The 13,626-nt window shown below is 53.8% G+C and overlaps 1 protein-coding gene across 1 annotated transcript in view; it reads left to right on the top strand.

Annotated features, from left to right (window-relative positions):
- The window catches only part of DHX37 (DEAH-box helicase 37), a 30,845-nt gene that overhangs the window by 12,920 nt on the left and 4,299 nt on the right, over positions 1 to 13,626 (top strand). Inside the window, exons 7-20 of the mRNA XM_005691341.3 lie at positions 455 to 551; positions 1,411 to 1,524; positions 4,260 to 4,361; positions 4,537 to 4,651; positions 5,258 to 5,353; positions 5,558 to 5,640; positions 6,471 to 6,618; positions 7,071 to 7,147; positions 7,477 to 7,709; positions 9,493 to 9,604; positions 11,256 to 11,362; positions 11,453 to 11,641; positions 12,100 to 12,224; positions 12,319 to 12,435. Coding sequence (XP_005691398.2) covers positions 455 to 551; positions 1,411 to 1,524; positions 4,260 to 4,361; positions 4,537 to 4,651; positions 5,258 to 5,353; positions 5,558 to 5,640; positions 6,471 to 6,618; positions 7,071 to 7,147; positions 7,477 to 7,709; positions 9,493 to 9,604; positions 11,256 to 11,362; positions 11,453 to 11,641; positions 12,100 to 12,224; positions 12,319 to 12,435 — 1,715 coding nt within the window. The remainder of the gene's footprint in view (positions 1 to 454; positions 552 to 1,410; positions 1,525 to 4,259; positions 4,362 to 4,536; positions 4,652 to 5,257; positions 5,354 to 5,557; positions 5,641 to 6,470; positions 6,619 to 7,070; positions 7,148 to 7,476; positions 7,710 to 9,492; positions 9,605 to 11,255; positions 11,363 to 11,452; positions 11,642 to 12,099; positions 12,225 to 12,318; positions 12,436 to 13,626) is intronic.

Below are 13,626 nucleotides of genomic sequence, written 5' to 3'. Positions count from 1 at the left end.
AGATGGACTCTTTACCGTCTGAGCCACCAGGGAAGCCCTGTAACTTTTTTTTTTAAGGACAACCATAAACATAATTGCAGTACCGTCACCATCACTAAAAAGTGTGTCCTAACTCCTGAGTGTGTTCCTTCCATGTTCCCATTTCCTGGGTTGCCTCCTAAAAAATTTTTAGAGTTGATTATTTACATCAGGCTCCAGCCAAGGTCTATGTGCATGTGTGATTAACATGCTCTGCACTTGTCTGTGAGCTCCCCTCACCCCTCACACTGGAGGCCAGGGTCCTAGAGAGGTAGGCAGAGTGGCCCAGTGTCTGGGCCTTGGTAGGTGAGCTGGTGGGTCCTGCCCTTAGCCGCCTGCCTAGCAGGACCAGGCCTGCTCTGCTTGTCTCCTTGGAGTAGCCACCACCCCAAGCAGCCGCAGCTCTAGGGGACTGATCTGTAGCTTGTGCCTGCAGGGTTGTCTCCTACCAGATCCGATATGAAGGAAACGTGACCGAAGAGACCAGAATCAAGTTCATGACTGATGGTGTCTTGCTCAAGGAAATCCAAAAGGTTGGTTGCTTTTCTCGTGTCACAGAGCAAGGCTGGTGAGCGTAAGAGTGGGAAGCTAGGATGTCACCCAGGGTGTGAGCAGCCAGCGTGACAAATTTTGGCAAAGCACTGCATTTACTGTTGTGTTGCTGTGTGACCTTGGATAAGTTACTTAACCTCTCTGGGCCTTGGTTTCTTGATCTGCAAGCTGGTACCTTCCTCCTAATTGCTTTAAATCGTATGAAGCATGAAAGCACTTTAGCAGAACACCTAATCGGTGTTCATTACATGTGAGCTTGTATGTTTGTTGCAGTTTGGTTCACAGACTTTAGGCATTAGCCAACAGCACACTGCTACCCACTGGCTGTCTGAGGTCCCCCTGGGCAGGGGTCTCTGGGGAGGGCAGAGGTGACTCCTGCCTCCTCTGCCTCGAGGCCAGCCAAGATCACTGTGAAGGCGGCTGTGGGAGTGCTTTGGGCTCTGATGGCCCCCGTCTGTGTGGCGTGTGCTGCCCTGTTTCCCCTGGTCCCTGTCTCCTGCCTGCCTCCCCACCATCCGCATTGTTAGCTTGGCTCTAATAGATCACAGCTGCCTTTTCTCTGCCAGGCCCCAGGCTCTGTGCTGTCTGCTTTACAAACAGTTAATTGTCATCGAAATTTCTCCATGACCTCTTGAGATGGGTCCTCTTGTCTCATTTTACAGATGGAGAAATAGGCCTGGGGTCGTAGGCCACAACCCACTGCAGGCCAAATGCTCTTGTATCCGTGCCGGCTACCAAAGGGGTTCATTGAGTGGGTGCTTTGGGATGCACACTCGTCCTGGGGTGCTGCAGTCCATGTGGCCATCCTCATCCCTGGACCCCCTCCCCACTCCTCCCTAGGACTTCCTGCTGCTGAAGTACAAGGTGGTGATCATCGACGAGGCCCACGAGAGGAGTGTGTACACTGACATCCTCATCGGCCTCCTGTCCCGCATCGTGTGTCTCCGGGAGAAGGTAGGCGGGAGGTGCCGGGGAACCCCGAGGTCCACTCAGCCCGCGCCCATCCACACCCGGACTGCTGCCATGAGAGGGTCTCCTAGAACTGCCTCCTCCAGGCCAGGAGCGAGGGCTCTGGGTCTTGGTGAAAATAGATTCCAACCCGAGGTTCAGCCTCCATGATGTTACCTTTCCCTCCGTCAGAGTAAGAGGCTCAAGCAAGGAGCTCACGGTGGGCCAGGCGACACTGTAGGCTTCCCAGCTGGCTGAGTGGTAAAGAATCCACTTGCCGGTGCAGGAGATGCAGGTTTGATCCCTGGGTCGGGATGATCCTTTGGAGAAGGAAATGGCAACCCACTCCAGTATTCAATGGACAGAGGAGCCTAGCGGGCTATAGTCCATGGGGCTACAAAGAGTTGGACTTGATTGAACACGCGTGCACTTAGCCAGACCCCACTGCATCTGGCTTTAAGACACCAGCCAGGTCTTTGAAATCCACAGAACTGGTGGGGCCGCCCACCAAGCCCGTATGCTCCATGTGCTGTGAAACACCGTGTGCCCGGCCTGGGGTCAGCTTTTCCCTCCATCTCCCCCCGTCCCTCGATTGGACAGGGATGGTCATCAAAGGGATGCTGTGCTAGGATGGGGTGCCATGGAACAGTTCCTGCCAGTCCCACTGAGAAGTTGATGCTTTTTCATGCCCAGTTCTTGGAAGTGCAGAACCTTTGTCATCAGACATCAGTTCTGTGTGTGCTGTGTGCCAGGCACCGATCAGATCTCAGTGAACAAGACAGAGGTTCCTGCCTTCATGGGGTTTCCATTTAAGGGAAGGCAACTGGCAGTAAGCCACTCAGAAGCCTGTGAATTCCTGGTGGACAAAACCAGGAAGAGGGAGCAAAATCAGGCAGAGGGTTGGTAGTGTGATGAGACTCAGAGAGGATGGCCTTTGAGTGGGGGTTGGGGGGAGGGAAGGAGTGAGAAGCAGCTGCTAAGAGGAGGAGATTCTAAATGTCAAGAAAAGCAGGTGCAAAGACCCTGGGGCAGGTGTAGGGCTTGTGTCGGGTTTTCATTTTGGGTTTTTTTTGTTAACTGTATGTAATTGATGCATTTAAAGTGTGCAATTCAGTGGGCTTCAGCATATTCAGAGTTATATGCCATCAGTACAGTCAACTTTAAAATATTTTCATCACCCTGAAAAGAAACCTTTTAGCTATCTCCATGGTCCTCCCCCACTCTCCCATCCCAAGGTATCCATAGTCTGTTTCCCGTCTCTACGGATTTATCTATTCCATATATTTCACATAAATGAAATCACACAGTATGTGTGTGTATTTTTTTTTTAATTTATTTATTTGGCTGCACCAGGTCATAGTTGTGGCGTGCAAGATGTTTGATCTTTGTTGCAATGTGCAGAATCCAGTTCCCTGATCAGGGACCAAACCCAGACCCCCTGCATTGGGAGCACAGAGTCTTGGCCGCTGGACCACCAGGGAGGTCCCAGCATGTGGCCTTTTGTGGCTGGCTTCTTTCACTTAGCACATTTTCAGAGTTCATCCCCGTTGTTGCGTGTGTCAATGCTTCATTCCTTTTTATGGCCGAATCATCATCCATTGTGTGGCTGGACCACATTTCATATACCCATCCATCTACCGTTGGAGACTTGGGCTCTTCCCACTTTCCATCTCTCGTGAATGCCCATGTCCAGGTGGCCGTGTTTCCTTTCTCTGGGGCCCGTGCCAGGGGCAGGGTTGCCGGGTCCCCCAGGGGCTCCTTGTGTTCATCTGAGCCGCTCCTGACTGGCTTCTGCAGTGGTCACACCTCCCGTGTTCCCGTCCACAGTGTACAGGCTGCCTTCCACGTCCTCACCCACACTTGACATTTTGCATGTTTTTAGTCCTCAACCATTCTAGCAGCATCTCACTGTGGTCTTGATTTGTGCACTGAGGGTGGTTAGGCAGCTGAGGGTGGTGGAGCAGAGGGAGTGAGGTGGGAAAAACAGGAGACGCATGGGGTCATAGAGGTGCATGGGGTGGGGCCAGACAGGGAGGTTGTGTTGGGGAGGAGGCAGAACCTTTGTTCTGCACTGTGCCTCTCACCTTGGCTTTTGTTCACCAAAGACACTGAACTTCCGGGGTTTGCAATTTACAAGCTTCAGAAGACAAGCTTCCACGGGCTCGAGAGCAGAGCCCACCACAGGGGGCACAAGAGGTGCTGCTGAGGTGGCTGAAAACCAGGCACACCCACTGCACCCATCCCTGAGTCAGGCTGCACCTCCTTGTCCATTTTGGGGACAGACAGTCATGATGTCGAGCGGGGGCTGACAGCAACCATACCCGCTGTTCCCGTGTGTGGGGTGGACCCCAAGCTCAGCCCTCCTGTCTCGCCTAACGTCATCAGAGCTTGACTCGAGAATCTTTTTTTTTTAAGCCTTTGTTTGTTTTTTGCCATGACACACTGCTTGCACTGTCTTAGTTCCCCGACCAGGGATTGAACCCTGGTCCCCAGCAGTAGAAGTGCTGAGTCCTAACCACTGGACCTCCAGGGAAGTCCCTCAGGGGGATCTTAAGGGCTCCTTCAACAGGCCACTACCATCCACTTCTACTTTTCTTGGGTCTTTGGCATCCAGAAGAGGGGCTGAGGAGCAGGTTTGTGGGGCTGGAGATGAGACCAGGAGGGCAGAAGTCTCCCCCGACGCTGCCGTCAGTGTTCCTGGGCTCGGGTGGCCATGGGTCCCCGGGTCTCTCGTTCCCCAGAGGCACCTGCCGCTGAAGCTGCTCATCATGTCGGCCACACTGCGAGTGGAGGACTTCACCCAGAACCAGAGGCTCTTCACCCAGCCACCCCCAGTCATCAAGGTACCATCCAGGCCAGGGTCTCAGGGCTGCCAGCGGGAGGAGGGCCCCTCTGTCAGCCATAGCAGAGCTTGGGGTTGCCTGAGGGTTGGGGTAGTAGCAGCCTTCATGGTCAGAGTTAAGAGAAGTGGGAGGGCTCAGGTCATCCCCCCACCCCTGACCCCGTACCTCCCGGTAGGTTGAGTCCCGGCAGTTCCCGGTGACGGTGCATTTCAACAAGCGGACGCCACTGGAAGACTACAGTGGGGAGTGCTTCCGGAAGGTCTGCAAGATCCATCGCATGCTGCCCGCAGGTGAGACCCTGGCGGGGTGGGCCGGGGGTCCTCCCCTTGCGGACCCAGGGGTGCAGGCAGCGGGGGCTCGGGGTGGCACTTGCTCTCTCTGTACCTCAGTGTCTGCAGTGGTCCCGGGGCACTCACCGCACCTGTCCTGCCCCAAGGATTGCAAGGCTTCAGGGACTAACCGGACAGTGGGGCTCTGGGTGCCTTTTGTCCCCACAGATACAGAGCAAGTGGGCAGGTGTGTTTCACCTGAGTGTCCCTCCTGATCCCCCCAACCCCCGCCCGCCCTCACAGTTCTCCCCACATCCCCATGGCACATGCTCTGGTAGTTCCATTTATCAATTTACCAGGTGATGGATATTTGGGTTGCTCCCACTTCCTGGGAGTAGACCTGCTTTCCCAGTGCTCATGTCCAGGGATTCAGTGCCTGTTTCCATGGTAAAGGTTTACCTCCTCATCCCAGCTCGTCCTGTTGCTCGTCTGGGCCTCTGCAGCTTTGATTTAACTGGCACTTCCTTGCTCCCCAGCTCTCAGATCAGGGCCTGGCACACGGTCATCGCCAAGGCTGCATCTGCCATGTGAACAAGTGGGTCACGGTGGGTCTGGTTCTCCCTGCAGGCGGCATCCTGGTGTTCCTCACGGGGCAGGCGGAGGTGCACGCGCTATGCCGCAGGCTGAGAAGAGCCTTCCCCCTCACCAGACACAGACCCCCAGGTAACCTCAAGTGGAAGCCCATCACCCAAGAGGCTGGGGGCAGGTGGCTTGGCCTTTGGAGCCTCCCTAAAGGAGCCGGTCCCTTGCTTGCCCTCCCTTCCCCATGAATGGTGATCAGTGACCCTGGACAGTGAATGATGGATCCTGCTGACTTGGCATGAGCCCGGAGATGTCTTTCTTTCTAATTGGTTCATCTTTTCCCAGAAAAGGATGATCAGAAAGATTCGGTAGAAGAAACAAGGAGGTTTAAGAAGTCACGGGCACGGGCGAAGAAGGCCCAGGCCGCGGTACGTAGAAGCCAAAAAAGGCAGCCCAGGCTCTGAAGCTGCCTTGTCCGCGTGGTGGGCACCAGCTCTGTGCACCTGCACAGACGTAAAGTTAATTAAACCACATAAGGGCATTCCCTGGTAATTCAGTGGTTAGGACTCAGTATTTTAACTACTGAGAGCCTGGGTTCAGTCCCTGATCAAGAAGCTAAGATCCTGCGAGCCACACAGCATAGCCAGAAAAAAAATCCAGATAAAATTAAGATTCAATTCCTTGGTCATTTTAGGTACTTTTCGGGTGCCCAGTGGGCCCTCAGGGCTGCTGGTGACCTTGTTGGGCAGCAGGGATCTAGAACCTTTCTGCCGAGGAGGGAGTGGTTGGCTGGTGCTGCTTCAGGGGCTGGAGGGTGGGCTGGGATTTCAGACATTCCAGGCTCCCTGTGCTGGGGGCTGGGAGGAAGCTTCTGGAAGGCCCAGCCCTGAGGCCTTGAGCTGGGCCTGCAGAAATGCCCAGGAGGGGTGGGACAGAGAAAGCGGCCTTTGGGGTTTGCTGGAGAGCTGGGGGAGGGTGGGCTGGGCACTGGGGGCTTTCACCCCAGGGCATTTGCATGACTTCACTATTGCTTCTATACCATACTAGGCAGCGGTCTCAGGGCTTCATGTGTGTTAGCTCTGCATCGTCAGGGCAGCCCTACGAGCAGTCCTGTGACCACTCCTGACTCCCAGATGACACTGAGGCAGGAGTATCATGCGACCGGCCTGGGGTCATGTGGCCTCGGACTCTGCTCATGACACCAGTCTCCACGTGGGGCCACCTGCAGCCCTCCATGCTGACGTCTTGTTTACCGTAGATGCTGCCCCAGATCAGCTTGGACAGTTACTCAGTGCTGCCAGCGGGCGAAGGCGATGAGGACAGGGAGGCAGAGATGGATGAGGAGGAGGAGGCGGCCCTGGGCTCCGACCTGGACCTGGACTCAGGGGACCTTGGGGCGGACGGAGGTGGGACCTGGCAGGGACTCGCTCACTGCCTGTTGAGCCCCAGGCCGCTGGTTCCTGCTGCCCGGGCCAGGGTCGAGCGAGGAATCCTCCCTGGGGATGACAGGGGAGCTGGGGTTTCTGCCTGCTCCACCCTTTGCTGTCTCCTGAGCTCCTGAAACCACCAAGCACAGAGGAGGCCTTCAAGTATCTCTTGTGCTGGTTGTCATGGGGGCGACGCTCCCAGGCTCGGCTTTGCAGGCAGCGGGGGGTTGGAGGGGCTGCGATCAAGCCCTTGGGGGTCCCTCTTCAGGACTGGGGGCTCTCCCGAGGAGAGACTGCAGTGTGCCCACCCTCTGCCGGTGCCCAGGGTTGAGGCCCGGCAGTGGAGCTGCAGGGGAGCCTCTCTGACAGAGCAGGCAGGGGTGCCAGCAGCTGAGGCCACAAGATACACCCGACCTCTGCTGCCCCTGCAGGTGAGCAACCCGATGCCTCGCTCCCCCTCCACGTGCTCCCTCTGTACTCACTGCTGGCCCCGGAGAAGCAGGCGCAGGTAACCAGGTGGGGCCTTGGATGGATGCCCAGCAGGGGTTCCCAGGACGTTGAGATGGGGGCAGATCAGGCCCTGGGTCACCTCCCCATCAGCCGTTAGATCAGCACTCCAAGCTTTTGAGAGGGTCTTGGGGTCTCCTATTTGGAGAGCATTCCCATGTTTAGTTTGGGAACAGTGGCCGTAGGCAAGGAGAGAACCTATCGACCTGGTCACCTCCAGGCCCTGCCCTGCCTGCTGACTTCCTCTGACTTCAGTCCCATGATTTCTTCCCTGACTGGCGAGACAGTGGTCAATTTTCTTGCTGCCACCCACCCTCCCCTCCATCCTAGGTCTTCCAACCTCCCCCAGAGGGGGCACGGCTCTGTGTCGTGGCCACCAACGTGGCCGAGACGTCCCTGACCATCCCGGGCATCAAGTACGTGGTGGACTGTGGGAAGGTCAAGAAGCGGCACTACGACCGTGTCACCGGCGTGTCCTCCTTCCGCGTCACCTGGGTCTCCCAGGCCTCAGCTGACCAGCGGGCTGGCCGCGCGGGCCGGACAGAGCCCGGCCACTGCTACAGGTGGGGCTCCCTGGGGCCCCTCAGTGTCCTCAGGGCTACTGTGCAGTGGTCACCCACCCTCGTCCGGGGAAAGGGGGCCCCATGTCCCACTGGAGGCCGGCACTTGCATCTTTCATTATTCTGCTACTGATAGCAGGCCCTGTGTTTATTAGCACCTTTGTTTTTATTTTATTAATACCTTTATTGACATCAGATTCCCATAGCATAAAGCTGACCATTTTGAAATGTGCAATTCTGTAGATTTTAATATATTCAGAGTTGTACAATCATTACCACTATTAATTTTCTTCTTAAAAAAATGTATTTTTATTTATTTATTTTGCTGTTCCGGGTCTTAGTTGTGGCGTGTCGGATGTAGTTCCCTGACCAGAGAATGAACCTGGGCCCCCTGTATTGGGAGTGTGGAGTCTTGGGCACTGGATCACCAGAGAAGTTCCACTACTGTTCATTTTCAAATATTCTCATCACTGCAAAAGAAACCCAATACCCAGTAATCAGTTTCTCCCCACACCTCCCTACCATCCCCACCCCCCAGGATCTGGCAGCCACTATCTACTTCCTGTCTGTATGGATCTGATCATTCGGGGCATTTTCTGTAAAGGAAATCGGACGGTATGTCACCTTTTGTATGTGACGTCTTTCAACCCACATCCTGTATTCAAGGCTCATCCATAGCCTGTGTCAGTGCTTCGTTACTTTTAATGGCAGGACAACATTCTGTTGCACACGGGAGGGACCCCATCTGTTCATCGGCTGATAGACACCTGGATTGCGTCCACATTTTGGCCCCTGTGTATAGTGCTGCTGTGAACACTCACGTACAAGTATTTGAATGTCTGTTTCCATGTCTCTCGGGTAAATACCTAGGGAGTAGAATCTCACAGTTATGTGGTGATTCTGACATTTTGAGGAGCACGCCAGACTGTTTCCGCAGCAGGCGCTCCACTTTATATTCCCACCTGCAGTGTGTGAAGGTTCTAATTTCTCCACGTCTCACCAGTGCTTGCCGTTTTCCACTTCATGGGAAATGAAAGTACAGGTGGTATATTGCAGTGGTCTTGGTTTGCATTTCTCTAATGACATTGAGCATCTTTTCACATGCTTATAGGCCATTTGTACATGTCCTCTTGAGGGATGTCTGTTCAAATCTGTCGTTTATTTTTCAGTCATGTCTGTCTTTTGATTGGTGAGTTGTAAGTATTCCCTGATGATCCTGTCAGAGGTAGATCCTTGTCAGAGGTATCATTGGCAGATAATTTTCTCCCAGTTTATGTGCTGGTCTTTTTTTTTTTTTTTTCCTTCAATAACTAACTTTACACCGTTCTTTTCAACTTTGCTTTAAATTACAAAAAAGAAAAAAAAAATTGAGAAACTATGCAAAGAAAAGTAGTAAGAAATAAGGTAGTTGAGTGCCATGTGCCAGGCACAGTTCTAAGCACTCTGTGTGACACCTAAAGTATCTTCACCGGGGACTTCCCTGGTGGTTCAATGGTAAGACACCACACTCTCAGTGCAGGGGCCGCAGGTTCGATCCCTGGTCAGGGCACTAGGATCCCACATGTTGCACGCCGCAGCCAAATAAATAAATAAAGTATCTTTCCCAGTCTCGACAGGGTAGCTGCTGTGTTAGCCCATCTCACAGGTAAGGAAAGTGAGGCAGGAAGAGGGTAAATACCTTGCCTAGTAAGGTGGTGGAGTCAAGATTCGATCCCAGGTAGTTTGGCTGAGTCTCTTTGTTTACTTCCTTTTCTTTTTTTAACCTCTGGTGCTTCCTTCTGCTCAGACTCTACTCATCTGCAGTTTTCGGTGACTTTGAGAAGTACCCCCCTCCTGAAATCACCCGGAGGCCAGTGGAGGATTTGATCCTTCAGATGAAAGCGCTCAACATCGAAAAGGTCAGTTGTAGCCACAGCCCTTCCCTCGCTCCAGTGACCTGCCAGTGTCCCTGAGTTCAGGCTGGTGTTCTTGGGCAGCCTGAGCCCCCTCATGGGCTGTTCCCCATTCCCTGTGGCCCTGAGAGCTGAGCCACGTGGTGCTCACCCAGCCCCCTGGTGGTCTCCTGTGAGACCCCTACCTTCCCAGTACTGTGCCTTCTGAGGAGAGGGTGGTCAGTGACCTTGGGACTCAAGGGATGTTCTGCCCACTTGGTCTTCTAGGGGAAGGGTCACTTGCCTCTCCCCTGCTCCCTGAGGGGTGGTGTAGACAGAGAAACCCCCTCCCCATCAGCTGTCACTCCCAAGCCTTCCTCCCTCGAGCCGCTGGCAACCATGAGTCTACTTTTTATCTCTGTGGAATTTACATTTTGGACATTTCATAAAAATAGAATCCTTTGATACTTATTCTTTCTTATCTGACTTCTTTCAGTCAACATTGTGGATTTTTGTTTGTTTTAGCCAATTTAAAATTCATTTATCAATCAATTCAGTTCACAGTAAGATAACATCATAAAAGAGAGGATCATGCTTTTCATTACATTAGTATGTTTGGATTTTTTTTTTCACTGTCAAAGAACCTAGCTGACAGTTTGAATTAGTTTATTTTGGAAAATATTATCAATTGATAGCTGTTTCATATTTCTATGTTTTGATCATCCACAGCTAAACTTACCAGTGGTTGTGTTTTAAAGGTTTGTCCACACTGACACACGTCAGAGTTTCCTTCCTTTTTATGGCTGAATCGCACTCCATTGTATGGATGGATGGACCATAGTTTGTCCAACTGTTGATGGACATTTGGGTTGTTCCCACCTTTTGGCTGCTACAACTAATGCTGCCATGAACATTTGTGTACAGCTATTTATTTGAACACTGGTTTTGAGTTGGTCACTCTTTCTAAGCAACCCTCAGGCAATCCCTGAGCCTGGTCGCTCTCTGTTCCCCGATCATCTCATTGTCTGGGCCCATTTTCTCCCGTGAGACTGTTTATTCACGTGAGACTGAGTATCACTCACTAGTCATCTGCAATGAAAGCTCAGTGGGGCCAGAGCCCTTATCTCGTTCGCATTATTTTTTTCATTTTGTTTTTATTGGCGTATAGTTGCTTTACAGTGCTGTGTTTATTTCTGCTCTACAGCAAAGTGAATCGGCTATATGTATATGTATCTCCCCTCTTGCTTGGATTTCCTTCCCATTTAGGTCACCACAGGGCACTGAGTAGAATTCCCTCTGCTATACAGTAGTTTTTTGTTAGTTAGCTATTTTATGCATAGTGTCGGTAGTGTTTACATGTCAATCCCAATATTCCAGTTCAGCCCTTGTCTTGTTTTATCAACCTCTGTCACCAGGAACAGCACCTGGTGCACATGAAGTGCTCAGTACATGCTCTTGAGTAAGAGACGATGTGAATGAATGAACAAAAAGAGCCTTTGGGATTCCCCTGGCACATAGACTTTGTGCCCAGGCCCCCATGTCCCATGTTCTGAGCGTGAATGGTGCTTGGAGGGTAGGCAGTGGGAGCCCCATCCCCTTGCCAGACCTGCCCTCGCCCCCTCCTCCAGCCCTCCTCTGCATTCACATATGTCTCCCGCCACGGCTCCCTGTGTCCTAGGTCATCAACTTCCCCTTTCCGACACCCCCCTCCGTGGAGGCCCTCATCGCTGCTGAGGAGCTGCTGATTGCACTGGGTGCCCTGCAGGCTCCCCCAAAAACAGAAAGGTAGGGGCGGGACTTGAGGGAAGCGGGGAGCCCAGCTCCCGCCCCATTCTCCGCTCTGACCCCTTTCCAAGCTAACCTTCCATCCTCCAGGGTGAAGCAGCTGCAGAGGTCCCGGCTGAGCTGCCCCATCACCGAGCTGGGCAGGACCATGGCCACGTTCCCCGTGGCGCCACGCTATGCCAAGATGCTGGCGCTGAGCAGGCAACATGGCTGCCTGCCCTACGCCATCACCATCGTGGCCGCCATGACCGTCCGGGAGCTGTTCGAGGAGCTGGACAGGTTGGGGGCTGTGGGACGGGCATTCAGGGATCTGGGTGGGTGGGTGGGGGGCGACCACCCTGGGCTGAGCAATACTGTGAAATCCAGCCTCCTGGGGCATAACTGACTCAGTGAGTGGTTTTGTATGAAATCTACATCCTCCCTGTGCCCCGCCAGTGTTCCAGTCTTTACAGATCTCCGGATGGGGGGTCGGAGGGTGGTTTGTTTTTTAATCTTTGCCCTGCCACAAGGCTTGTAGGATCTTAGTTGCCTGACCAGGGATTGAACAAACCCGTGCACGCTGCAGTGGAAACCTAGAGTCATAATCACTGGTCCTCCAGGGAATTCCCAAGACCACGATCATGGTGATCAGAGACCCCACCAGGCATTTTCTGGGCCCACTCTGAGTAACTGGCAGGTCCCCTGCCCCTGTGGCCACAAGCATCAGGGCAAAAAGCCCAAGTGACGTGTGCTCGTAGGCCAGCCGCCAGTGACGAGGAGCTCGCCAGACTGAAGGGCAAGCGGGCCCGCGTGGCTCAGATGAAGAGGATCTGGGCAGGGCAAGGAGCTTCTCTGAAGCTTGGAGACCTAATGGTGCTGCTGGGTGAGTGCCCAATGTGGGCGTGGCCTGTGGGTGGTGGGGAGGGTGGGAGGGCAGGGCAGGGCAGCAAGCAAGTGCTCCCCTCCTCTTCGCACAGGCGCCGTGGGAGCCTGCGAGTACGCAGGCTGCTCACCCCAGTTCTGTGAGGCCAACGGACTGCGGTACAAGGCCATGATGGAGATCCGGCGCCTGCGGGGCCAGCTGACCACCGCAGGTACGGCCCCCCACCACCCTCTGGCCTCCTCCCATCCTTGGGCAACACCCAGCAGAGAAGTTGACCCTGTTGACATTCTGAGCAATGTCATCTACATATAGTCAGTTCTCATTTTGCGAATTTACATATTCAATAAAATTGACTGTAGTGTGTGGCACTTGTGTGGTCCTCTGAGGACATGCACACGAGCAGGGCAGTGATACCTGGACGCTCTCTCATCAGGTTGTATGTCAATCTCTTTTTTTCCTTGATGATGTCCCTCTCATTGCCCTCTGTCCCAGGTCTAGTGTGGACCAGCTGCTGGCTGCACCTCCTGCCCAGTGGCCACATCTAGGGGTCTCTACTCTCAAGTAGGGTCCAACCCTGGTTTGTTTCTCCAGCAGTGGAGGGGGCCTCTCGTTGAAGTTGGGGAGCAGGTGGCAGTTCAGCTCCCCACTTTGCACTCCCATTTGGTCTGAACAGTGAGGACCAGATCTGTTTGAAACCACATCAGGGCCTGGTGTGGGTGGCAGATCTTCTTTGTCCAGCCCAGGGATCTGCTTCCTTCCCCTTTTTTTCCTTCTTCTTTCTCTTTTAAGTTAAACAACATGGGTTTCACTGAAGGTTTTCTAGAGAAGACAGATCTACATTGCAAACCTCATAATAGAAAGCCCTGGAATTCCCTGGCAGTCCAGCAGTTAGGACTTGGGGCTTCCGCTACAAGGGGCACAAGTTCCATCCCTGGTCAGGGAACTAAGATCCACAAGCCCACTCTTCCCTCCTGCCTTCCCGGTCCTTCTTGTTTTCACCCTTCTGCTCCCTCCCACTCACACAGCAAGGCCCAAAGCCCCATCTCCTTTCTCACTGGTGCACAGTGGGCTTCAGATCCTTCTTGTGTGGAAGGAGGAGGCCTCACCCTGGGTCTCACGCCAGGGCTCTGCAGCACAGGGCCCTCGGGAGAGATGGTCTGTCTCCACACTGTCCTGCTCACAGAGCATGGCCCGTGCACTGTGTCTCCTGGGTGGGTGTGCTCCCTGCCCTGAGGCCGACAGGGAGGCGGGTGCACGTTGTCTCAGCATAGTCTGCTGCCCACAAGGAAACTGGGGTTTTGTCCCAAGAAAGCAGCAGACATGTGTGGGCAGCTGTTTCTGCCCCACTGGGGGCTTTGTCTCCCAGCAACCTCTGTGCACAGGGGCCTAGATACACAAGTGG

The sequence above is a fragment of the Capra hircus genome, chromosome 17, assembly GCF_001704415.2.
Source record: "Capra hircus breed San Clemente chromosome 17, ASM170441v1, whole genome shotgun sequence".
Taxonomy (NCBI): Eukaryota; Metazoa; Chordata; class Mammalia; order Artiodactyla; family Bovidae; genus Capra; species Capra hircus.
The sequence above is the reverse complement of the archived record's forward strand: the minus strand, read 5'-3'. Positions and strand labels throughout refer to the sequence as shown.